This window comes from Lissotriton vulgaris, chromosome 7 (genome assembly GCF_964263255.1).
Source record: "Lissotriton vulgaris chromosome 7, aLisVul1.2, whole genome shotgun sequence".
Taxonomy (NCBI): Eukaryota; Metazoa; Chordata; class Amphibia; order Caudata; family Salamandridae; genus Lissotriton; species Lissotriton vulgaris.
Window position 1 is genome coordinate 842,236,114 of NC_141695.1, and position 26,939 is coordinate 842,263,052.

At 42.9% G+C, this 26,939-nt stretch overlaps 1 protein-coding gene across 1 annotated transcript in view; it reads right to left on the reverse strand.

Annotated features, from left to right (window-relative positions):
- Nucleotides 1-26,939, reverse strand: part of CCDC57 (coiled-coil domain containing 57) — an 817,765-nt gene that overhangs the window by 31,101 nt on the left and 759,725 nt on the right. The window contains exon 19 of the mRNA XM_086931199.1: nt 1,776-2,004. Coding sequence (XP_086787325.1) covers nt 1,776-2,004 — 229 coding nt within the window. The remainder of the gene's footprint in view (nt 1-1,775; nt 2,005-26,939) is intronic.

The following is a 26,939-nucleotide window of genomic DNA, read 5'->3' on the forward strand; positions in this document are numbered from 1 at the left end:
CAAGCCCTTGAGCACTTGCATCTGTTTGGTGGTAATACCCTACTCCATGGCCTCCCAGAACTGCAGGAAGTCTCCTCATGGGCTGGAAAAAATATGATCCTGATGGAACTTCATTGATTCCTCTTGCTAACCTGTATCATCTTCAAAACCAGCAGACACATATTTACAAAGCTTCCATGGTGGATATTAGCACGCCAACAGTTTAAGACTGCAGACTAAGAAGTGTAGAAAAGACTGCAGACCAAGATGTGTAAATAAGAAAACAATAAGACAGGAATCCTTTTCCATATATGTACAAAGGACCTAGAATAACATCCCCATATCCATTAGGACTGCCCAAAAGTTGCTTCAATTTAGGAAAAAGTTGAAGGCTCAACTCTTTAAAAACACTAGATCACAAAGCATTAACCATCCACAACTCAGCCTCTTATTCATTGGCTTTAAACTTGTCTTTGACCGTGTACAGTGCTCCAGTGCTTTTTGGCTAGGTATGCACCATAGAAATACTATATGCATACATTTTCAAAAAGACTGCGAGGGGTCACGGCACCTCAAAACAAGGATGTTTTTACTACAGAAGTGGGATATTGGAGGGCCAATATGAGACACTTGACCTTGCTTTGATTAGGATACATAATGCCTTGCCTACACTACTACTCAAGTCTGGCCATACACACTATTTTTGCTTTGTGTTCTGTCGTAATACCACTCTACATGGTTCAATTGTTACTGAATGTGGCATTACTATAAGATGTAATACTAGTATTAACTCATGTTTTTCCAGTTACAAATGGAACCTTTTCAGAGCTCGGGAATTTGTGAGTAGAAATGGGAAGGAATTCAACAAAAATCAAGCAGTTAAAGGCCTGATAGTAATGGGTCTTGCATGTTATCCCCCTCCCATGCTTCGCTGTTAAATGGGGCGGTAATACTACCAAGTAATGGTAACATGGCCTGGTATTACTACCCCATTTTACCAGGTACTGGTAAGGAGGGTCCTAGTGGTTTGCCATACAATAGTTGGGCTAGTCCAAAGGGTCCCTTGCGTTGCCAGGTGGGATGTCGTAGTGAGCACAGACGTACCTGTGAGGGGCCAGGTTTGCTTATATGGCAACTGAAAGGTCAGAGCAACAGCAAAGAAGATGTCCTCCTCAATGCCAATTTAGAAAAATTTTTACCTTTGTGATGCTACAAAACCTTCATTGTATTACATTGAATCAGGAGGGAGCTACTCTAAACCAGATGGGGTACTCGCCGCTCCCCAAAGTCATTACTGCCGGCGGCCATATTGAGTGAATAGCTTTTCTGCCTCTGGCGTAGTCCTAAACTTCTACTGGAATTAAACCTGTCCCTAGAGAGATTACTTTTTAGCTCTGGCTTGAAAGGACAGCTGAGAGGAACAGAGTGGAGAAACATGTCAGACTGGGACACTCAATAGATGGACTACATGAGGACAAGAGGGAGAGGCACAGAAGACGCAGGGAGATAACTAACAAAAGAACAAAAGACGAATGGGAATTTATGAGGGAGGGTAGCATATGCTGAAGAGGAACATATTAGGGGCAGAAACATATGACACATATGAGAGGTAAATGAGACAGGATGCAGTGATAATGCGGTAAAGAGACACATGATACAGGTGGCACCATGACCTACCACAGAATCCTGCCTGCATAAATGAGACACATTGCATGAATGGCGGATGTTTCGTCTCTGAACTTAAAGCAGTGCCTGCAACAGATCACAGTTTCCTCATAAACCTGGCTGAAACGTACCTTGCTCTGTAGTTTCTCGGCTACTGAGGATGGAAGGGCTTGAGCCCATTTCTAATATCTGCCAGATATCCTGGAGTGCTTCCTCTTCTCCAGACCATGACTTCGCAGGTGGATTGGTTGGCACTTGTTCCATCTTGCCGGGAGGTGGGGAGCGCCTCAAGTCAGGTGCTGTGTTATCCTTAATCACCGTAGATCTATTTTTCTGAGATGAAGTCTGCAGATGACGCTGCTGTGAACAGGAACATCAGAAGAGTTTTTAAGTAAATAAGAGCAAACAGAGATGATATAGTAGTCTCATTATTCATTCTTTCATTCATTTGCTTGTTTAGAGGATGGTTGGCAGATGTTAATGTTAGTTTAGGGGACCTCTAACTGGCACAGATCAATGTTCCAAGAGAACTTACATTGACATAGAATACCACAATAATATTCATAAGTAAGCCCAGTCAGTGGAATAACCTTTGGAGAAATCGTGGAAAAACCACAGTTAATAAATGACAAGTTATGGAAGAACCCCCCCCCCCCCCTCTCTAAATTACATCTAGATAACGGTCTGAATGTTTGTGCTACATAATAAATACCAAAACAGTTCCCATACCTCAGACTATAAAATAATCAGTCAAAACTGTGGATATAAAAGCAAAAAAGTGGCAAATACTGGTGTGGTAATTTCGAAATAAGAGAAAAAGATTGCAACAAACACCAAAAACAAATTTAGTAAGGGTTTTTTTTCCACAAAAACTCTTGCCAGAAGCCTAGGCTAAAATTAACCAGTTATCTACCTTTGATACTGCATTATCTGATAGAAACGATTTAGTCCCATATTCTTTACCTTAGAGTTATCACTGTGCATCAGACTGGATCTAAAACATTGAGCTCCGGTGGTGCTGTCGTTTGGCTGTCACAACCGATGTTTACAACAAGGGGTGGTGAGGGACAGAGTCTCTGAATTAAGCAGAAATCTCTCACCCAGTCAAGAGATCAGGGCTAGATCCAACACCGTTTTTTAGCTCACTGCACCATCCCAGTTTCAGAACCTGGCTGTATGCAAATTAGTCTGTTCCTGTCCCAGTGCATGATGGGAACAGGGCAAACCAAACTACAAAAGCCAATTCTTACACTGGGAAGGAAACAAGCTCCCGGGGACCAGTTTCTGGCATTACAGCCGTCTTCGGCCCGGTTTGCTTGAATCCTGATGGTGCAATGAGCAAGGGACTCATGTCTGAGTATACCCTTCCACGCTTAGGGTGGACAAAAATATTTACAACAAGGGGTGGTGAGGGACAGAGTCTCTGAATTAAGCAGAAATCTCTCACCCAGTCAAGAGATCAGGGCTAGATCCAACACCGTTTTTGAACCTGGCTGTATGCAAATTAGTCTGTTCCTGTCCCAGTGCATGATGGGAACAGGGCAAACCAAATTACAAAAGCCAATTCTTACACTGGGAAGGAAACAAGCTCCCGGGGACCGGTTTCTGGCATTACAGCCGTCTTCGGCACGGTTTGCTTGAATCCTGATGGTGCAATGACCGATGGGTTGTGACAGAAAAACATGTGCTGTGCCTATCTATATACAAAAACAACAAAGTGATGGATGGAATGCATAAATCAAACTCAGCCACTGGCAATCACTTGATGCTGCTCCTCATGGGAATAGTTCAGCCCAAACTGCCAGGCCAGGCAGGTCCTCCCTGACCTGGAGCACAAGCAACGTAGCGTAGGACTGGCTTCACACTATTTAGGGCTCTACACCCAGTTATAGCTTGGCTTCAGTGGCACAGTAAGCCAGAGACTCACGTTTGGGCATATCTGGCGCCCTTAGGGCGTCAAATGCATAAAGAAAAAGGTGATAGATGGAATGCTTGAATTAATCTCATCCACTGGCAATCGCTCAGGGTCGCATCCCAATCCATCATATTTTGCCCACCATGCCAACTCAGTTTGGACACAGCCATATGCAAATCAGTTTTGAATCTGTTTGTCATGGGAACAGTCCAGCCTGTATTGACAGGCCAGGTCCCTGAACCGGAACAAAACAACCTAGGTCCAGTTTCACCCTAGTTAGTGCTCTTCAGCGACATATAGCGTGTTTCCTTTTTTTTTTAAGTTTTATTGTTTTATTGCAGGGGAATACAACAATACAAATAACAAACAAAAGATTCATCTCAAATACATACAAAGTAAGAAATTAATAGTCACAGAAAATAATTACATCCAATCAGCAATTGGAGAGCAGATTTTCTCCCCCAAAGCTCTTCTTTTAATACCTTTTAGCTTATAAATGGCAGATTCAATATTATACATAAACAATAATTTTTCACGCCAAGTAAAAAAAGAAGAGGGGTCTGAATTGATCCACTCCCTAGTAATACAGGCTCTGGCCATTGCCATACAAATAAACAAAAAATAAGTCACTGGCTTTGATCTAGAGGTAGAGAAATCCATTCCTAGCAACACCATCTCGGTGTTTACTGCAATGTCACAATTAAGAACAGCAGCCAGAAAGCTTTCAATTTGAAGAAAAAACTCCTGAGTTTGAGACATTGAAAGAACATATGCAAATCGCTGACTGCATACAAGCCACAGCGGCTACAGTTCGTTCCGGTAGTAGTGCTCCACTTAACAACCTTACTGGGTGTATAATAGAGATCGTGTATACACATAAAATGTTGAGATTTCATCAACTCTGTAATTAAACATTCAGAAGCGCATTTAACAGATGACAAGACATCTATATCAGGGAGTCCTAATTTGCTAACCCATTTCGACTGGCATTGTTCCATCTCATCCCCACATCCTTGAATCAAACTTAAATAAAGAGACCCTATAGGGTTTTTTTTATGAAGGAGTTCCAATAAAGAAATTTTTGTCATTCTAGCTGAAATAATAAACGTGTGACTCTGTAAAAAGCTTCGAATCTGAAGAAATTTAAAAAAATCGTTTCTTGCCAACAGAAATGTATTCTGTAATTCATGAAAAGATGCGATTTGGCCGTTGCTGAATAAATCACCCAAATATCATAATCCTTTCTGCTCCCATCTGTAAGTCGTTAAATCACAAAAAATATTTGGAAGGAGCCCAGGCGACGCTAAAGGGGTATAAACGTTTAATTTAGATATAGACAAATGCTTCCATACTTTTTGCCAAGCTCCAAAGACTGACTTCAGCGTCTTAAACTTTGTCTTTTTATGATAGCTTGGCTCAACAACCTTAAGAAAGCTACCCTTCACTTTCTCGCCCATGGTAAGTTCAAAAATAGATGGGATTTGATAAGCAGGAATAGGTGCTCTATCGCCAATTATTAGGGGTCTGATAAATTGGAGTGTTGCTGCTAAATAGTAGGAAAAAAAATAAGGAACCAGGCAACCCGGTCTAGTGTTGGACTCATATTTTTAGATGCTGAAAAAGCTTTCGACCGGGTTGCCTGGGGTTATCTATGGGACGTGTTAGCTAGGAAGGGAATAGGTCCAGGGTTCTTAACGGCACTAAAAACTATGTATATCGCCCCAAAAGCATGTATTCGAATTAATGGCCAGCTTTCTCCTTTTTTTTTTGATTACTAGGGGCACCCGTCAGGGATGCCCCTGCTCACCTTTACTTTTTGCACTTTATATCGATCCCCTAATCAACCGCTTTATCATGGAACAAAGGATTAGTCCTATTAGCTTAGCGAATATTAACTATCGCAAATTGGCTTATGCTGATGATATTGTCATAACAACCACCGACATACAGACTGCTCTTCCGACAATCAACTAACTTGCTAAACAATTTGGGTCATTTTCTGGGTATAAACTTAACATGGAGAAGACGCAGATTTTATGTTCTGGCGAGAATCCACCCTCAAATATTCCTACAATTTCAGAGGTTACATATTTAGGAATCAAGATATCATTGCCCATAGAGAAAATACCTGAAGTCAATATAAATCCTGTGATATCCCATATTAATAGTTTATTACAACGTTTAGAACACTTACACTTATCACTGCATGGTAGACTTAACATTTTAAAAATGTTGATCTTACCGAAAGTGCTCTATATGTATCGTACTATACCGCTGGAATTTCCTCCCTCTTGTTTTAAAAGTTTGGAAAGGACCACATCTAGGTTCCTATGGGGCTATAAACGTCATCGGAAAGCTCTAAAAAAGATGATATTGAGTAAGGAGTGTGGGGGATGGAATGTTCCTTATTTTTTTTTCTAGTATATAGCGTGTTTCCAGTGCCACAGTGACCCTGGACGTACATCTGGGCATACCTGGTCCACTTAGGGCATCAAATGCAAAAACAAGGTGATGGATAGAAAGCTTGAATTAATCTCAGTCACTGGCAAGCACTTGGGCCACATCCCAATCCATTGTTTAAATTTGTTTATTTTATTTTTATACTTTCTTTATTGGCATTTCCAAAAACAAGAAACCAACAACACAAACAGCGTAGCCAGTTGCACAAAGTACGAACACATTCCATACATTTCGAGATACGGTACAGGAGGATGGCTGAATCGGGTACTTACAACATCTGGTAATACATAGCAAGCACTTCCCAGCAGTGCGGCAGGGAATGGCAAATTGCATGCTGGACCATAATATATCCCAGGTGAGAAATCCCAGCAGGGCATATACGTGTAGGCTGGCATTGACATTTATCCTAGCATCAGTACAACTCCTAATCCAGGATGATAACTGTATTGAAGCTTGAGAGCACCCGCACACTACTCCCCTGATGCCAGTGGAGATCCCCCTCCTCATGTTGGCATGTGCGCGCTTACTCCAGAAATGGACTTCATATGTCCTTACCCGGGATGCCGACTGCATCAACTCCCAGAAGGTGAATAGTTGTGTATGGCTGAAGGTTATACGTCTTTTACCCAAGCCTCCATGGAGGGGACACCCCTCCTCTCCCAATGTATGGCTATTCTGCGTTTAGTGTAAAGTAATAACCTAGCGTGTAGTTTGCTGGTCCCAACCGGTGTGTCTCTGACATACCCCAATAATCCAAGTATGGGGTCTGGGTCAACTGCCGTGCCAAATAAGTAATGTACTGTGGTGAAAATCTTAGACCAAAAGGATGTCAAATCGGGGAGAATGTTGCTGAAGCATAGCCACATCGCCAGCTGCGGTCAACTGCCCTGACCCCCATGCGATGTAGCTGGGATATAAAATCTGTGGAGATATTAAAAATTAATTAAACATAGTTTATAGTCAGGGGATAGAGCTGTGAAATGGCTGTAGCAAAAGGCCAACTGCTCTTCCGTTATCTGGTTGTGCAATTCAGTATTCCAGTTCTGAAAGGCCTTGGGCTTCATCAGGGGGGCTGAATACTGCATGTTATTGTAAATGTCTGTTATGAGCCTGCGAGAGGAGTCCATTTTCAGCATGTTTTTGAGGGCAAGCAGTGTAGGAGGGGGACTTGTGAACGTATCGTGCATAGCCCTGCATGTAGCCCTGAGTTTATAATATAAGAACAATTCCAAGAACGGCACTGCGCGACCTTCCACGGGTTCTGGGGGGGACCTGAACACATCCTCTGGGTATAAATCAGCAAATGTACGCAAACCCACCTTTTTCGCTGATGCTCTGCTCGCGCCCTTATATGCCAGGGGGATGGACGGGGCATACAGAATTCTGCAACGGGCTCTGTCCCAGAGTCTATCCCATGCCCACCTCAAAGTTTCAACTGTGTCAATGCCGTCACGTGGCCGTCGGTAGGCTTGATATAGGGCCACCTGTAGGGGAACCGTCACCGCAACATCCAACTCCACAGCTGTGTATGACTAGAAAGGAGTGGGGTGCACCCAGAAATACAGAAACTGGGCCTGCACACAAAAAGCATACAGTTGGATGTCTGGGGCTCCCAAGTCGACCTGGGACAGCAGTACGGTAAAGAGTTCCCACAAGACCCAAGCTTGTCGACCCGTCCAAATCATGGTTATTAGAAAGGAGTGTGAGGGGGATAGGGATGTTAACCAATAGATACAGCAGTTTAGGCAAAATGACAATCCATTGTTTTTAGCCCACCTTGCCACCTCAGTTTAGACCGAGTCATATACTAATCAGTGTTGAACCTGCTCCTTTTAGAACCAAGCTATACCAGGCTGAAGAGCCCATAACAGGGGTAAAACTAGTCTTGGGTTGCTTCTGTTCAGGAAGGACATGGCCTAGCAGTTCGGGCTGGATTGTTCCCATGAGGAATGGGGTCAAGACTGACTTGCACATGGCTGTGTCCAAACTGACGTGGCATAGTTGGCAAAAAATGATGGATTGGAATGTAGCCCTAGGCGATTGCAAGTAGGTAAGATTTATTCAAGCATTCCATCCATAACCTTGTTGTTTTTGCATTTGACGCACTAAGGAGGTGAAACAACTGAGGTTCTAGGGTCATTAGTGTGTTATGTTCTTTCTGGTAAGCGCTTAGAGACCGGCGGTGATAGGCGCTATACAAGTAATCCCTAACATAACATAACATAACATAACATAAGTGCACTGGGTATGCCCAGATGCCCAGATGTGGGTCCCAGGCTCATTGTTCCACTGGAACCAAGTTCTACCTACCTGAAGAGCCATAACTAGGGTGACACTGGTCCTAGGTTTCTTGTGTTCTGTTTCGTGGAGGACCTGGTCCGGCAATTTGAGCTGGACTGTTCCCATGAAGAGCAGGGTGGAGACTGATTCGCATATGGCTGGGTCCAACTGGAGGTGGCACAGTGGGTGAAAAACCATGGTTTGGGATGCGGCCAGAGCCATTGCCAGTGGCTGGGATGAATTCAAGCGTTCTATCCATCGACTTGTTGTTTTTGCATATACAGCCCAGAGTCCAGGGTTCACTGTGCCACTGGAACGGCACTATACCTCGCTGAAGAGCCCGTATGAAGGGCAAAACCGGTCCTGGGCTGCTTGCGTTCCTGTTCAGGGAAGACCTGGCCTGGCAGTTCAGGCTGGACTGCTCTCATGAGGAACAGGGTCCGGACTGATTTGCATAAGGCTGTGTGCAAAGTTAGGTGACATGGGGGGTGAAAAATGATCGATTCAGATGTGGCCAGAGCGATTAGCAGTCGCTGAGATTATTTAAAGCATTTCATCCATCACCTTGTTTTTACATTTGATGGCTATATAGGCGCCACACCAGCATGCTTACATCAACGAGGAGCCATGAAGAATGCTGATGCACTGGCATGCAGTGCTAAGGGCCTCAGAAGGGTAACCCTAAATAGAAATCAGTTCACAAAATGAGGAGGATGGGAGGGGCGGGAAGGAATTTGCGACTAGACAGAGTCTCTACCAGATAGGGCATTACCAAAGGTAAATAACTTGTTCATCTAATAGAGACTTCTAGTTGCAAATTACTTACCTTAAAATAGATACCAAAGTGATACCTCCCCAGAGATGGGTCTGCGAGCAGATTGGACCAAAAATCCTTGTAGGACAGATTGGGCAAAAGGCACATCACGAAGGACCGGACTGTCCAGACAGTAATATTTGGTGAATGTGTGCAGTGACGCCCACATTGGTGCCTGACAGATGTCCAGGACAGGGACTTCATGAGCTAAGGCAGTGGTTGCAGCCTTGGCTTTGGTGGAATAAGCATGCACGCCCTCTGTGGGTTGCTTTTTGATCAATGCAGAGTGAATTTTTATACAGGGCATTATCCAACATGAGACAGTTAATTTCTGCACAACCTCTTCCTTCTTTGCCCGACATACCCAAACAACAGTCAATCATACACCAGGAACTCTTTGGTACAATGAAGTTAGAACAACAAGGTGCTTTTTGGGTCCAGGCGATGGAGTCTCTTTCTTGTTTAGAAGGTGGAGCAAAGAAGGTAGTCAAGGTGATATTCTGGCTTTAGTGAAAAGGTTTTACAACCTTCAGAAGGAAGGAAGGAAGGAAGCACAGGTCCTCCACAAAGGACTAGGACTGACCCCCAAACCGCGCTCGTCGAAATCTGGGAACCACCAGCCGGCATTGAAGGGCGGAGCGAAGAGGACGGCTAGGAAGGTAAAAGGCAAATCTTGAACTAATATAGGCAGGGGTAAGCGTACGGGTAGCTGTTTGTCAACCGGAGGACTCCCCTGTAGACGAACAGTCAAATGATGTCAACGACCATTACCGTGATACACTGAGACGAATACATCAGAAAAAATTTAGAAGAAGAAGTGCAGCCTGTCCCCGTTTCGACCTACTTTATTGGGAGAAAACACAACAGGTCGTCCGATAGGAAACCTTTCAAAATGACATAAACACCCAGACGGATAAGTTGGAAACCGATTTAGGCATAATCTGCCCAGGAATCAGCCAAACCCAATTGCTCTGAACAACTCGCCACACTCAATAGCTGAATATTGGCCTACATCGCTACCTCGTGATATTTTAGATATCCAAGAACCCCTGGTTTTAACATGGTATATATGTAAATGTATGTTTTTTGTCTAGTTTGTTTTTGGCCCTGAAGAAGGTGAATTAAATACCAACAATCACCGAAACGTACGTTGGCAGTACGCTTATGAGATAACCTCATATTAAATCACTATGTTCATAATCAAACAGAGGAAGAAATAAACCTATAGGAAATGTACTAGCTGTAAAGTGTATAGATTCTAAGACTTTATCTTGCAGCAACTTTACAGGGGTCTCTCAAGAAAAGATTCATTGTATGTTGAATGTTTTGTGTATGATATGTCCAGATAGTGTTTTTTAGATTAGGGAGTGATCACCACAGTATGCATGTTGGAACGATTGGTATGAATGTATGATTAGGTTTTTTCTGGGGTTCTTTTTCTCCTTTTTCTTAAATGTTGTCTAAAGTGATTTACAGAAAGTGTTAACTTTGTATATACACAAACTGAAATGTATTTATTACCAGAAAAATAAAACAAAAAGAAAAATAATGATAAATAAAAACAATATTTTTGAATAAATTGAATGTCTTTGTCAGATATTTAGCATCCTTTTCAAAATAATGTATGAAGATTTTCATTGAGAAAAATATATAGGTTTGATCAGAGGTTCTTTTTTGTTTCGTAAGGGCGTTGGCGTAGTCCAGACGGGATAAGATGAGCGCCCTGGCCACCGTCTCCCTAGCAGAGCAGGGGAGCAGGAGAAAAACATCCTCAAGGCTTTAAGCGTGCCAAAACAAACCCCTGAGAGTCTCTTGATCTACATTGACTTCTGACCCACACAGTGAATCTGCCACAACAGCGATCACTTTTGCAAAAATGCATGGGTGTTATTAGTTCATGCAGAAGGACAGTGAACTGATACTGCTGGGATCCAACAGTGAACCTCAGGTAACATCTATCAGTGGGGAGGACTGGAAGATAAAACTAGGCATTGCTGAGATCCAGGGGAGAAAGCCCATCCCCCTGCTGAGGGCCAGCAGATTTGGCTTTTGGACAACATGCTGAACGTGTACTACCAAATAAAAAAGCTCAAGCCACAGAGATATAGATTGACCTGAAATTACATCCTGTGCTGCTTTCCTCCAGAAGTACCAACTCTATTGCCTTTTTCTTTGGAGGGCACCGAGGCCCACCTCCAAGATTGAGGCTTGAGATGGAAAGCATGTCCTGAAGGAAGGAGGGAGGTCAAGAGGGAAGGACAGTAAGGGAAGGGTGTTCGGTCCTGATGGATTAGCTGGATGATGCAGTGATCTGTCATTATTGTATCCTAGTTGGTGGAACAGTGTATGACTACCCCCCTCCCCCCCCCCCCCCCAGAAGGTGGTGGCTTAAAGGGGTGATGGAATAGAGGGGATTTGAGGCTGCACAGTCAGTGAGGGATATATGGGGACTGAATCTGCTGCTGCTGTTGGTGGTGATAAAGTATACAAAAAAGGATGGATGAAATGCTTGAATTAATCTTAGTCACTGGTAAATACTCAGGGCTGCATCTAAGCCCATCATTATTTTACATACCATGCCAACTCAGGTATGATCCAGCCATATGCAGTCAGTCAAAATCTTTAATTCAGATAAAAACCATAAAAGTGCAAGTAAAACAAATATAAAATGGAATGTTAATATTTGAGCCAGCATACATCAACAAGAGCAATAAAAACCTGTTTAAAACAAATGAGAGCCATGATCAAAAAGTTATTAAATAAAATCAATACAGACAGTGCATTTCAAAAACTCAGTTAATTAGGCCATAAAATAGACAGATGCAGTCTTGCATAACAGTTGTATCAAAGTGCTGATGAGTCAATGTTATGGTATGTTAATCGTAGTTATAGAGCGCACGGTTACCCTGGAGAGTCCTGGCGCTAAGCACTGCCTACTAGGGAGCATGAAGGAGTGTGCTACAGGGTAAAGAGCCATGCTTTTAGCCCCTTCCTGAAGGAGAGGCGATCCGGGGCGTTCCTGAGATAAAAGGGGAGATCGTTTCAAGCCTTTGAGGTGCAGGTAGTAAAGCTCATGCCTCCCCAACTGACTTTTTTAAATGAGAGAACCAGAACTTGTTTAGCTTCTGCTGATCGTAGAATTCTTCCTGGGAAGTACCACTGGCACTTACTCCTTAGGAAATCAGGCCCAACTCCATTTATGGCCTTAAAGACAGTACCACGTGCTTTAAAGCGTACTCTTTGTTTGACCGGGAGCCAGTGTAGTTGCTTGAGTTCCTCCTTTACAGAAACAAATTTAGGAGTCCCTGACAGCAGTCTAGCCACTGCTTTTTGAGCAAGTTAAAGCCTGTTAATATGTTGCTTTTAGGCATTAGGATATAAACCATTACAGTAATTTAAGTGTGACATTATGAGGGCTGTGACCACTGTCTTGAGGCTGTTTTCAGTAAGGAAAAACTTGATTTTCCTTATGATGACTTCCAAAAAGCAGACAAAGACCACCATATGTATTTGGTCACCCGTGGTGAGCTTATTGTCCACCAACACCCTGGGGTTCTTAGCTTTCCTTATGGGTGAGGGGCAGGATCCCGGGTCTTTTGGCCACCAGTCAGGTGTCTTTATGACCTCGGTTTTTTTGGAGTTTAGTTTTAAACAGTTGGAGGACATGCATCCAGATATGGCAAACCAAACAGTCGTGGAAACGTGCCCCTGTTTCCTTTTCAGCCTCTTCTGTCAATGACAACACATTTTGAGTGTCGTCAGCATAGGAGGTGAGTTGGAAACCAAAGGATCTTATGACTTCAGCCAGGGGTGCCACATAAACATTAAAAAGTGTCAGGCTAAGAGACGAGTCCTTTGGCACCCTGCATGGGAGAGAAAATGGCTTTGAGGTATTGCTGTCCACATCCACAGTTTGCATTCTGTTAGATAAAAATGATTGCAGGAGTTTCCAAGCTAATCCTTTAATTCCTGCGTCAGACGACCGGTCCATCAGAATCTCGTGATGGACCGTGTCGAAGGCCGAGGACAGAAACAGCTGGATCAGTTTTGCATTGCCTCCCCTATCCAGGGCCTCCTTAGTTTCTTTAGTGGATATGATTAGGGTCAACTCCGTGCTATGATCCGCTCTAAACCGGTATTGGGACGGGTCAAGTATCTTGTTAGCTTGAAGACACGCACTGAGTTGGATGTTCATAGCCTTTTCCAGGACTTTGGCGGGGAGGGGAAGCCGTCAGATTAGCCTATAATTATTAGGGTCCTTTGGGTCCAGGGTCTGTTTCTTCAAGAAAGGAAGAATAGAGGCCTTCTTCCACCTCCTGGGAAATATGCCCAAGCTAAATAATGAGGACACCCTCTTTTGTTATGTCCGGACCTGCATTAAGCCGGCACATCATGCGCCTAGCCCTCTCCATCGTTAGCAGGTATCCGGAGACAGCAAAGACGATACTTTGACTCGTTTCATATCTCAAAATACAAAGAACCTCTGCATGTTTCTTGCCCCGAGGTTATGGCATACTGAGAGTAGCCATTTTTCATAGGCAGGACAGAAGAACAGTGCGTGCTCCACTGTATGCAAATCAGTCTTGACCCTTCTCCAATAGGAACAATCCAAACCAAACTGCCAGGCCTTCCCTAAACCAGATCACAAGCAACCCAAGACCAGTTTCGCCCTGATTGGACCGATTGGTGTTGGTGACAGTATGCTCTAGATCCTCTCCTACCATTAAAGGTAGGCGAAGGTTGGCGCTGCAGGGACGGCCAAGTCCTAGTATAGCCTCAAAATTCTCTACACATATAATGGAACTGACCCACTTAGGAGGCTAGACCCAGCAAGTGAGCCACAGACCTGCTCTTCTTGAAGAACTCCAGAGAGTAGTTGGATTTCACATAAAATAGCTTCTTGCCATTTAGGGGCTTGTCTACGAGTGTGGTTTGGATCTCTCGAGAAAAGTCTATAAAATGCATTCAGTCATGACAACCATACCCATGGATTGAACCACCGTTTCTGCAGAATCTAGACCACACTTCAACATCTACTTGGAAGCATCCAAACTGTTGTTGATCAGAGTGAGGGTTTCTCATTTGCTCCAGCTGGTATTGCTAGCTCCCACCGGGCATGGACATAATGGCCAAAAAGTCAGGTGGCAATTGCAGTATGGATGGCAAGGTTTCCAGAAGCAAATATATTTGCCCTCTGGAGTCCAATCTTTCAGACGACCTGCCTGGAGAAGCTGTGCAAAATGCATTCAGGCTCAATTTCTAGGGAGAGGCGTGGACCACAATTGTTAGTTGCAAAAGTTTAGATAATTAGAAGTTCACACTGCATGGGTCAGGTCTTTGCCATCAGCCTATTTGTCTGTCAACTGCTTGACTTGAGAAGGATTTTCTCAAGCAGCCAGAATAGGCTGCGGAAGAGCCTAATAAAGTTAAGTAAGAGTTTTAAGATTTTTGGCCTCCATCTAACATTTTACGGTAGAGTAAACTCTGGAGCTTCTGCTGCTATTCATACCACTGCAGTGAATGAGGAGACTTCTTCTGAAAGAGGACAGGAGGGGTAAGAGAGATCCGCTTTGGGAGAGGTATCCAGGTCACTTGAATTTTGGAAAACAAGAAATAAGCTAGCATCAAGGTTATACAGGAAAAAGAAGTTATCAGCCTCCAAGCAATCACCTTCCGTACAGTCATAAGCCTTGCAGGGATGTCAAGGTATCAGAGTCAGAACCAAACAGTTCTTTCATTCAGGCAAATCTCTGGGCCCTTGGAAGATACTCCAGCAAAGGCTCATCATCAAAACTTGCCACACGGATGATTTCAGTCTACATTAAAGGTAGTTCCAAGGATGGCTCTGAGTGCGGCATCTGTGATGGCATCGTCTGAATAGAGAATGGCATCTTGCGAGGTAGAGATTTATTTTTAGATGCTTTGGCAAGAACCCATGGAGGTGTGGAGTTAGGAGTTATCAAACTGCCAGAAATGGGCTCATCGTTGAGGAGTAGACCGGAGGGTTCCTAAAGCTATCATTAAAAATGCAGCATGGCCTGTAAGAAAGCCTTTATCTGTGCAAGATCAGTCAATGCAGTCAGGAATTTAACTTTATCTTCTATAATGTTTGAATGTTTTTTGATGATGAGGAAGTGCATGGCATCAGGTAATGACTATGAGACTCTGAACAGTCCAATGTCTTATTCCTATGGGGCCTTATCTGTTTTTGTGTGGGAAGATCATTTGGGAGCTCAATTATTGTCAGGAGACTCACTTGAAGAGGAAGGAAAACACTTTGGTATGTTGCTGCAGGCCTTGGTCAGATACAGTTTGGCCTCCAGCTCTCTGTTGGCCTTTGAGAGCACCAATGAACAGGAATAGCAGGCCACCGACTTGTTTTTGGAATCCAGCCACCATATGCAGACATCATGCAGGTCAGGGAAATACATCTTTTTGTGGCATGTACAGCAGGGTTGAAATTCTGAAATTTTAGAAGGAGACATTAGACTTAGCTGTTGTCAAAAACTGAGGAATTTCTTAATTGAAAGATAATTCTTCAGAATTTCTTTTTCAATCAAGAAACAAGGAGTTCATTTGATGGATGGGTGCCTGGAACACAGCTCCCATTGTTTCAATGGTATCAATATATTTAGAAAGGTTTCTTGTGTAGGTAGGGACCCTAAAACCCTAGAAAGTGACTGTATTGTTGTGAACGTTAACAATGCTTTGACAGCTGTCAATTTTTATCAGTTATCCTCTAGGCAGGGAGTCTATTCTGGTGTCCAGCCCATTCCCATGGGCTTCTTTTAGAAGCTTTGACTACCCTGTAGTTCTGAACAGCACCAGGCACATGGAAATACAACAATCTGTAGTTCTGCACATGGTATTCTCCATTGAAATACCCCCCTCAAATCGAATGGCACCTATAAGCCTACTGGGTAATAACGACTGACTGACTCAATCTTCTAACTTTAACCTAGACAGCAGCCAAAATGCAGTTTTGTTGATTTCATTGAACTTCTTGAGTTGGAATACAGCAGGTCTGATAGGCAAAATGATGATGTAACATTTTTTTTCCTGAAGAGATTTAATATTTTATGTTGCCAAGAAACGTGGACTGCTTGTAACAACTTTTCCTTAAATGGTTATATTTCCTTCTCAGTCCCTGCAGTTTCCTCTAATTTTGGAATTGCAAAAGACGGCCTTCTTATTCTAATTGCTTGATCCTAAATTGTAAAGTTCAGATGTAAGATACAGGCTCAATGAGTTTGGCCGCACTTTTATTATTATTTTCTAATTTGTGCAGATTGTTAATCATTAATTCTTATAATTCAAACTGTTCACAATGCGATCATGTACGCTTGCTTAGAGTTTGTTGGGAAAAATGTAATCACCCGTGGTAAAGTTAATACTCAACTAATGCTAATGGGTGATCTTCAATTGCACCGTTCCGCTAAATATCTCATGGATAAAGGCTCCCCTGATTCTGCAATATTTAGTTAACTTCATTGTATTCACTCATTGCAGGGCGAAATATTAAATGATACTATTAATGATTCTAACTTTTCGCTTTTGAACAAATAGTGTCTAGAGGCCAGGACAATCCAGAATATTCCAGCTTTTACCGGTAGAAGATACTCAATGGTGACAGATTTTATTTTTGTTTCACCTACTATGATTAATTTTATGAACATGTTTTGGTTTTATGGGGCACCCTGAGTAACCATAACCTTTTAACTGCTTCCTATTTGTGGTGTTTGAAGTCAAACACTTTTATTATTTTAGTGGGGTGAAGACCACCCAAGGTCAGAGTGACAGCCTTAAAATGGGGCAGATGATTTTGATTCTGAACTTCCTAAAGACTGTTTTTTTCATTTTAATATCTGTTTAGATGTTAATCATTCTTATGAATTAATTATAATGTAATTCATTTTGATTTGTGGTAAAGTAAAGTCATTTGTGACGCAAGAGGAAATTCGCTTGAGTTGTCCGCACACATGGTTTAATCACGTGTTACAGGGCCCATCGTGATCTGACTGGCGCCTTATAAGAAAAACCAAGGACACCTCAAGTGGCCTACTGCCACTTGAGTTGTTAAAGATCCGAAAATTGCCCCGCAAAAGGAGGTATAGGATCAACTTATTTGTGATAGGCAATAACAGGGACAGCTCTATGTTTTTTTTTGGGAGATAGTTAATCGCCCGTTGTTTAAACAATAAGCTGGACCCTTGTGATTCAAACACATTTAACGTAGTTATCGCCAAAAACTGAGGAATTTCGTCACTGGAAGATAATTCTTCTGAATTTCTTTTTCAATAAAGAAACAAGTTGTTCATTTGATGGATGGATGGTTGGAGCGCAGCTCCCATTTTTTCAATTGTATCAATATATTTAAAAAGGTTTCTTGGATAGGTAGGGACCCAAAAACCCTAGAAAGTGACTGTATTGTTGTGAACCTTAAAAATGCTTTAACAACCATCAATTGTTATCAGAGTTATCCTCTAGGCAGGGAGTCAATTCTGGTTTCCAGCCAATATAAAAAAGTTGTTAAAGATCAGAAAATTGCCCCCGTGAAAGGAGGTATGGGATCAACTTATTTGTGCTAGCAATAATAGGGACAGCTCTATGTTTTGGGAGATAGTTAATTTCCCATTGTTTAAACAATAAGCTGGGCCCTCCTCCTTCAAACACATTTCCCCTGATAATTGGGTTAGGCTGTTTCAGTTTCATTTATTATGATACAGAATTCACAAGGAGGTCCATATAACATGAAACAATTAATAAAACAGTGGTACATGATACATACTAATACTAACAATTGAAAAGTGTAAAACCTCCAATCTATTACATAAATCTTTAGGAGCATAATTTATTGTCCTTTATAACGTAACAAAGTGCATAGCACCGCAATAGATATTCAACTATTGCATACTATAGCCATATCAACTTATTACCAAGCTCAGGAAGGAGATGATACTCCCCATAAGGAATACGGAAATCAAATGCTACATATAAAAAACATGATCAATGCATTCATTATGAAGCCTTTGTAAAGTGACAAAGAGCATAGTGCAACATACAAAGTGAAAATATTGCATAAGGCATTCTTATAAATGCAACCTTAAGAGTAACAGCATACAAACACAAAAATATAATATACCAATATTACGTGCCTAAAAAACATGACCAGAGATTGCACTTTGTAAGCAAAATCTGTCAAAGCATTTGAAACATTCATTGATATTAGTTTTGAACATCCACCAATGATGTGCAAAGGCCCTAACAGATGTACAAAGAGAATCTAAAGAATTTAATAGAGCTTGTTGCAGATCATTTCATTCAGGGGAAACATTACATTCATTTTAAACACCCACCAATAACTCATCAAAATCCTAACAGATGTTCAAAAAGGGTCTAAAAAATTGGTAGATCTTGTTACATATCATTTCATTCATTGGAAACAATACACATTTACGAGCATCTAAGGCGGAATATACGTTGTTTTTAAAAAACAAAGGCCAAAAAAAATGTTAACGAACTTTCTGTAACATGGGACACACAAACAGTAAGTGGTTGAGATCTTGGATATGTAGTTAGCACAACTCACATCTATCTTTTTTAGGGATTTTGTCACAGATGCTGGTAATCACACATAAAGGGAGCAGATCCAATCTCAGCAATAGTATCAGCCTTCTGATCCCATGAGGCAGATTCCAAATTAAATAAAGCTGAGGTTTGGTCTCCAATTTACTCTCCTGAACTATTTGATTAGGCAATATCTCTGACAAGACTTATTTTAAATACAGAGCCCTTTATTAAGCTCTTCAGAGCAAACGTGGGCATAGAAGAGTTTATATTCAGGTCGAGCCCAAAAGTTTCTTTGGCCCCCTCAAAAGACCTAAAAACAAATGCTCTCTTCTTTCTGAAGGGAGAAAACTTCAAGCTTCAGGGCTGTCCTCAATGTTCCTTCCTCTACACCTAGAAGTGAGTTTCACCACTTTAGAACAGCAGTCATGGAGAAAAAGTAAAATAATAATAAACCAAACTCCTGGTGCAAAGCATGAGGGGCTGCAAGTGTATTCTAATGACATATCTGACAAAAATTTTGTTTGACCTTCAATCCCGTCAAAAGTGTGCCAGTTACACATATATAACACTTCGCACGCATAGCACAAAGAAGATAGGAGTTTAGCCCAAAGACAGACAGGGCATGCTCCGAATGACATCTTCCACAAATGTAATGAAATCTGTACAGGGCATTAACCTGAGTGAGGCTCCTGCTCGAACAGAGCTTCACATGATCAATATCCCGCCCATTCTTAGTAAAGAGCTTCCCTAGATAAAGATAGGAGTCCACAATTTCAAATTTATCAGTGCCTAAATACCAATTAAGATTCCTCTCAGTCTTGACCCATTCTTATGAAAGATCAAGACTTCGCTTTTAGAAATATTAATCTTCAAAAGTGGACTTCTGCATACTTAGACAACACTACAAGACAACACTGCAAGCCAATAGGAGTTAAGTCCAAAATGGCTACATCAACAGTATAGAGCAGTGAGCCAATGGACATTGCACCAATTCTGAGAGGGCTGCCCTTCACTTGATTTAAGGCATCTGGTAGATCATAAATATATAGGGAAAAGAGAAGAGAAGCAAACAAGCAGCCCTGCTTAAGACCATTTTGTGTTTTAACCTTACGGGATAAACTCGCGTCCCTCCCATCAGGATTTGGCACCAAATATTTGTATGTAGTTTCAGAATAAGGCCCAAAAGGTGGTGCTGACAATCAAAAGAAGAATTTTTCTCCACAGTGTTTGACAATTAACTCTATAGAGAAATCAATAAACGCTGTGTATACTAGCATACCTCGAGAAAAGGAGTATTTTTTCGACTACCGTATGAAGTTCCGCAATGTTATCAAGTGTACTTTTTGGGTATCGTAAGACGCCGATAGAGGAGCACACAGGTCGCCTATATTGCAGGGACCGGGAGAGTTTTAGGTGGAAGGATTGACTCCGCAAAGATCGTCATTACTTGTGGATGCACTGCAAATTCTTTTTTTTTAAAGTATCGGGTGATTAATTTGGGAAACCACTGAGAGAGTTAATTTGATTGATAATGGACTTTTGATTGTTGGATCCTATCGGCGCACATATATGCTGAATTATTGGATAAGTGCCGTTTTAAATAGAAAGTGAATTACCATACTGGGAGAATCAAAGAACCTACAGCGACTGTGCGGAATAGACATTGGAAATACACAGGATAAACAAGCCCTGAGGAAGTCGTGGGTCTATATCCCAAAACAACGAAATGCGTTGGCGTAAGGGAGTGGAAGAAAGCTGATCAAGTTTAACGAAATAAAAAGAAACAAGGAAAAGCATAACAAGTTGAAGATCTAACTGTATATTGTTATATACTGTTAATTTATCTTGTGGCATGTGCTTCGGAAAATTGTTGTAAGTACTATGATTCCTCCTAAAACCAGCTTGTTCTAGGGGGATAATTTTCTGATCTTGAGCCCACTGTTGTAAATGGCACAGTATACCATTGGAAAAAAGTTGAGCAGAAGCATCCAGCAATTCTACCTGTCTAAAACTTGCAGGGGAGGGTTTAGAAAGCTTCTTATACAGTGGTACAATAACACTAACCTTCCAGCATTGGGGGATTTTCCCGAAACAATAACAATATTTAGGGATCACCAAGCTGCAGCCTCCTCTTTATTGACCATGAGGGGAACCTCATCAGGCCCCAGAGTGCTGGAAATTATGGCATTCTTTATAAACCCCACAATCTCATCAAAGGAGGGAGCACCCTACACAGAATACAATGCCTCATCCACACGGAAAGTCACAGGGATATCTAGCATGGTGTTACTCATGTACAACTGGGAAATATATTCCACCCAAACATTTTTGAGGATAGGGATTGTCTGTGCATTCACCTTAGAGTCACAATAATAGGCAATCAAACGTCAGTATGTTCTAGAGTCTTTGGCACTTGCAGCCTGTCTTGGATTGATCCATTTTAGATCACGTTCCATCCTACCTTGTTGGAGCTTGGGTCGGGTTCTTAATCATTTAAGGTGGTCGATGTCATGCTGTCTAACCAAGGAAAAACACCAAATACTGTTTTCTCATTAGTAAATGTATTTCCTGATTTATTGCCTTAAATGGGAAGTAGCACTTTTTCGGTAACCGAGGGCCATCGAGCCTAGTGATCAATTTACAGAACTCTTTCATATGAGGCTTGAAACAGAGAATAGGATCATCACAAGCGAGTCCCACAAGGGTGGCACAAACTCCCTTGATCTTAGCACTTACGGCAGCTGTATTCTTAGCTGTCCAAAAAAGAACAACCATTTGACTTATTAAAGCTAATCTTACTCAAACGAGGGTCCCCAAAATCGAACTCCTGGAAGTTAAAGGCCACAGCCATGAAACTCTCCTGTCGCCAGCCTCTACCCTCGCCGAGCTTGCTGCGGCTGCAGGCTGCTACAGATGGAGTTCCCCTCCAGCAAAGCTGAACAATTGCTGAAGAGCTTGCTCAGAGCCTGTAATGACCGACTTTTTTGGCCCTCTTTGGAGGGAGAATGATGGAAGATGACTCCAGCCTATTACCCTTTTAGTACAGGGATTAGGACTATAAACAGGACTTATCCATGAGGCACAGTAGTGCATTTTCGTACCCTTTTCTTTAGATCAGGGCTTATAAATTTAAGTTAGGGGATAGATTCATTAGTATTAGTGATGATCCGTCCTTTTGCAAGAGTGTTAGTATACCTTCTATGGAGTTATGCTTATTTCGGGCCTTGTAGGCCTCAAACGGGATAGACTCCATTTTGTTTTCTGCCCGGTAGCTTGAGAGGCTTTCTAGGTCAAGTGTAATGTTTTAGTTTCGAGGTGTTGTTCGCTTGGAGAGAACCGGCTCAGGCTGGCCCTTATCGAAAGACTGTATTTTTCTCCACTCCGAAGACACAACTTCAGGCCGGCCGGCTGGGAACGTGTCCTTGGTACGGGGAGGTACAAGAATTTGGTGGGCGGCAGGTTACTGGCCGTAACTTTCCATGAAGGGACAGGCTTCCATATTAGCGAAAGTGTTAGGCAATGAGTGAGTCAGTCTGTAGGCGGCAGCTAGCCGTTAGCATCTATGCCATTAATTATTTCCAGGCAGACAGTCGCCATTTTGAAGTCCGAGAAAGATCATGAAACTGAGACTCTCTGAGAAAGACTGAAGGAGAAGGAGAAGTAGCGCAGAACGATCAGAGACAGAGAGAGAGAGCAGCTAATAACGAGAGAGGTTCCAGTGACTTGGAGGGAAGCAGAGGAGATCGAGCATAGCGGTGCAGACGTGTACTCGTGACTGCTAAGGTGTGATTCCGAGACGAGCCAAGACACAGACGAGAAGGGAACCTAGATGACTGCCGAACCCCGACTTCACGTTAACAAGGTGAGCTCCGCCCCTTCCTTTATAGAGGGCACATTCTAACCTTTTACTTTACTTTGCAGAATATATGCTATCGTATACTATTGTGTTTATAATTATTGTAATAAAAATACCCCAGTTCTTAGTGAACCGACATGTGCCTTGTATTCTCGTTCAATCAGGGTAACCTGGTCTTCTAGTCAGACATTGTTTGCATGAACGGATGCGAATCCCGATCAGGTAAGAAGTGACTGAGCAAGTAGGGAGAGAGGGAACGTTTGATGCCAAGAGCAGAAGGTACATATTTCAATTTGGAAAGCCGTACTAATTTCTATTATCGTAGTTTTATCCTGAGTAGACAATTATTATTATTATTATTATGTTTCTTATATAGCGCCTGAATCGACCCCCGAAGGGGTATCTCCGCGCTTGCCTTGGGAACCCGTCCTGGCTTTTCCCTGTGAGATAGCCCCTACAGGGCATCCCCAAGGTGAAAGCCAGGCATCCCGCCACGGGGGGCCGTTGTGGAGATTAAGCAAGCTTAATGCCCAGAGTTGCAGAGTGTGAACCCATGATTAGGTCAGGCACCGAAGCGAGAATTATCGAGTCCATGGACATTTGAGCTCAAGACCCTGCCGCGTCGGGAATTGAACCCTGGTCCCGGGTCTGACCTCTGCTTCAGGGTCTGCCTGCTCTAACCAGTGAGCCACACTTCTCCACAATGAGAGATTTCTTCCATAGGTGTTCATAGGAAAGTGATCGTCGTTGGTACACGGCGTTAATGAGAGCACCGGGGGGACACGGTGTGGAGATCTGCCGGATTGTGGATCGTGTTGTAAGTGAATGAGAGCACCGGGGGGACACGGTGTGGAGGTCCGCCGGATTGTGGACCGGATAAGTAAATGAGAGCACTGGGACTGCAGGCCCGTGTGTAGGCACGCCGGATTGCGTGTCGAGTGAGCACTGAGAGAGATCAGTATGAAAGGGTACATAATTAGATCTGCCCCAGGGTAGATTAATCTGGGCCTAAGTGGCCGCGAGGCTAGCTGGTATGAATAGGATATTGTAGAAAACTTATGCATGTTTATTGCTATTTTCCCCATCCTTAGGTACGAGATGTACATACCTATATCTATACCCATTGTAAATATGTTCTAAGGAGGGAGGTGATTACGTTCCGATTGGGTTAGAGGGGCTCCTAAGAGCTGATTCCATCTTGTCCAAAAATCCGGTCGGTACAGAGCCCTGTTCACCTGCTCGGCTGATCACTTCCTCTTTTTGAACGCAGATTCTGGCATCTGACGTCAGTAGGCGTGCCATCTCTTTCCCATGGTAGGCAGTATTCTCCCCGCAAAAGACACTGAACTCCAATTGTGCAATTTGGGTTAGGCACTTTGAAGGCATCTACGATCCACCTAACTTTGCAATTAGGATTTGTGATGTGATCGCCTTCCTTCTCCTGGTGCTAGGAAGGTGATTGCGTTCCGATTGGGTTAGAGGGGCTCCTAGGAGCTGATTCCATCTTGTCCAAAAATCCGGTCGGTACATCTGGCGTCACGAACTGTTTACGAAGCCTGTGTGCGCTGTATTGTTTTGATCTTGTTGGTTTGCGCTCGGCTCGTACGTATTTTCTTTGTTGATAATTGTGTATATATTTTTTGTGTGTCAAAATGTTTTCGAAAAAATCGAAATCTACTTTCAAATTGCCTGTTGAAATTCCCGGCTGGGAATCAACGCCTTATGAGGCCTTGGTCCGTGAGTGGGCCGATTCTACTGGTTTGAGTGAGAATTGGACTTCTTGTTTGGAGCAGGCGGAGTCCGCTGATGTGGTTTCTTGCTTGCAAAAAGCTCCAGTAGTGAAGGGTGATGAGCTTCCCATTTTAGGACGCAGAGGTTGGATTGTGCTAACTGCATACAGGATGCTTCATGAGAAGTTTGTTAAATTGCAGAAGCGGTTTGTGGATATGGAAGAAAAGTTTGTTGAGGTGCAGAATGCGCATACTCTTTTGCGATGTCAGAATAAATTGCTTGCCGAAAAACTTGAGACTTATCAAACTATCGCCGAAAGGGCTGCAGTGCGCATTGCGAAATATAAATACAGACACCGTTGTGGTCGTGTGTCTACACGGAAAGTGCGTCTGGTCGTGGCGAAAGCCGGACTTGATTGGAACCCCGACGAGTGGGATGGTAATATCTGGGATTCGAATGATTCTGGCTCCTCGGCTGAGGAGGGTGACAAGCGCGAGTCTTCTCGCTCCGGACGTGATTGTAAATCTGCTTCTTGTGACAAAGACGATATTTCTAGCGACCGTGGTCGCTCTTCCCGTTCTGATGACGTATCTCGCCCTGATTGTTCTTCTAAATCTAAGGACCGGGCTTCTTCGGAGGCTCTTCCGGAGGTTTCTGCTCACCCTGTGTTTCGACGCAAATTACAACAGGCTCCTGGTATGCCGAATGGTATTCATTTGGATAGTATTGAAGATTTTACTCAACAGGAGGTTAGTGACATTTTACAACGATTTCGACAACGGCCCGGTGAAACTTTGCTTACATGGATGGTGCGCCTTTATGAACTGGGTGCTGCTGGTTTCATGCTTGATGCTGGTGATTGTTTACGATTTTGCTCTTTGAGTTCCGATTCTACTGTACAAGATCATTTTCGGAATTATAATGGTGCTGGCCAAATTAGTTTGCTCCAGCTTGCGAATGATGGCTGTAATCATAAATACCCTACTGAATCTGATTGGCCTGTCAATGACAAGCCGTGGTACACTTTGCGCGATGCATCGCAACGTTTGAAAGAGGAAGTGATGAAGACTGCGATTTTTCTCAGTACTTCTGACAGATTGTTGGATGGTCTTTTAACATCTTCTGTACACAATTACATTATCCGTTCTTCCCCTGTTGCTTATAAGCAGGTTATGATGACTTTGTTGATCAATCAAACTGGCAATCCTTTGTCTATGGTGCTTGAATCTGTTCGTCAGCTTGGTGAGTTGGGTGAATGGTTTAAACCTGAGAGACAATCTCGACCTGAGGGTCGTACCGCTGGGGATTCTAAATTCTCTAGACGTGATATGTTTCTTGCACTATTGGCTGATGGTGTGAAAAGGGAGGACATTGACGGTGAACCTAATAATCGTTTATGGGACGTGTTTCGTAAGCGTGGTTTGGATCAGAAGGAGGGTGCCCGTCGTGTGCGAAAGAATGATTGTGACCGTGGTTCCGATGACAGTGGTGATGAGAGGCGTCGTGTGGATGCTGATCGCCGTGATGACTGGCGTTATGAACGTGATGTTTCCCCTCGTCGTGAGAACATAATGGTGAGAGAGGGGGACAGAGTAAGGGGGAGAGATGATCGTGTTTCCAACAGACACAGAGATGAGAGAGGTTATTCCCCTGAGTTGAGGAGAAGGGAGGATCGTCACAAGCTTTCTGATCGCAATTCACAATACTTTGAAAATGACAAAAATCCATTTCGTAATAGAGATGGATACGAGCAGGACATTCTGATTTCCAAGAAACCTGAGAGCATTTATCCTGATTTATCTTGGTTGACAGACCACGGTAAAAATGACTAGGAAATAGGTCAAGCTCCGGTACGCAGGTGGGCCCACAGAGACAACAGACCCTATGTCGATATTGAAATTTTTTGGAAACATCGTAATATCCAAAGGGCCCGAGCTTTGGTAGATACAGGAGCGGAGGCCACTTTAATTCATGGTAAATCAAAGAAATTTAAAGGACAATTTTTCACGATTACTGGTTTAGGTGGAAAAGAGACCCCCGCAGTGCAAACTACACTTGTGATGAAAATTGGTAGAATTCCCCGTAAAGAATATTCTGTATTAGTTGTACCGCTTTTGGAATATATAATTGGAATTGATATTTTGAAAGGAATGACTTTGCATTTGGATGATGATTGTTATCAATTTGGAACCAAGCATTACATTTCGTCCAGACCCGTACGGGTTGGCCGTTTACGGATGCCCCCAATTAAGATTCCCCAAGCTACGAAAGTGGTTTCTCAGAAACAATATCGTATCCCAGGTGGTCATGAAGAAATTAGTGCCACTATTCAGGATTTGGTTGACGCAGGAGTTATAACTCCGGTTACTTCTGCTTGGAATAATCCCGTTTGGCCTGTGCGCAAGAGTGATAATTGGCGCCTGACTGTTGATTATCGAGAGCTGAACAAACACACACCTCGTTTGGCTGTTGCAGTACCAGACATTGTTACTTTAATTCAAAGAATTCAGAAGCATCCAGGTACATGGTATGCGTCCATTGATATTGCTAATGCTTTCTTTTCAATTCCGATTGCCCCCGAGTGTCAGGAACAATTCAGTTTTACCTGGAATGGACGTCAAATGACGTTTAGAAGTCTTCCTCAAGGTTATGTACATATTCCTACGATC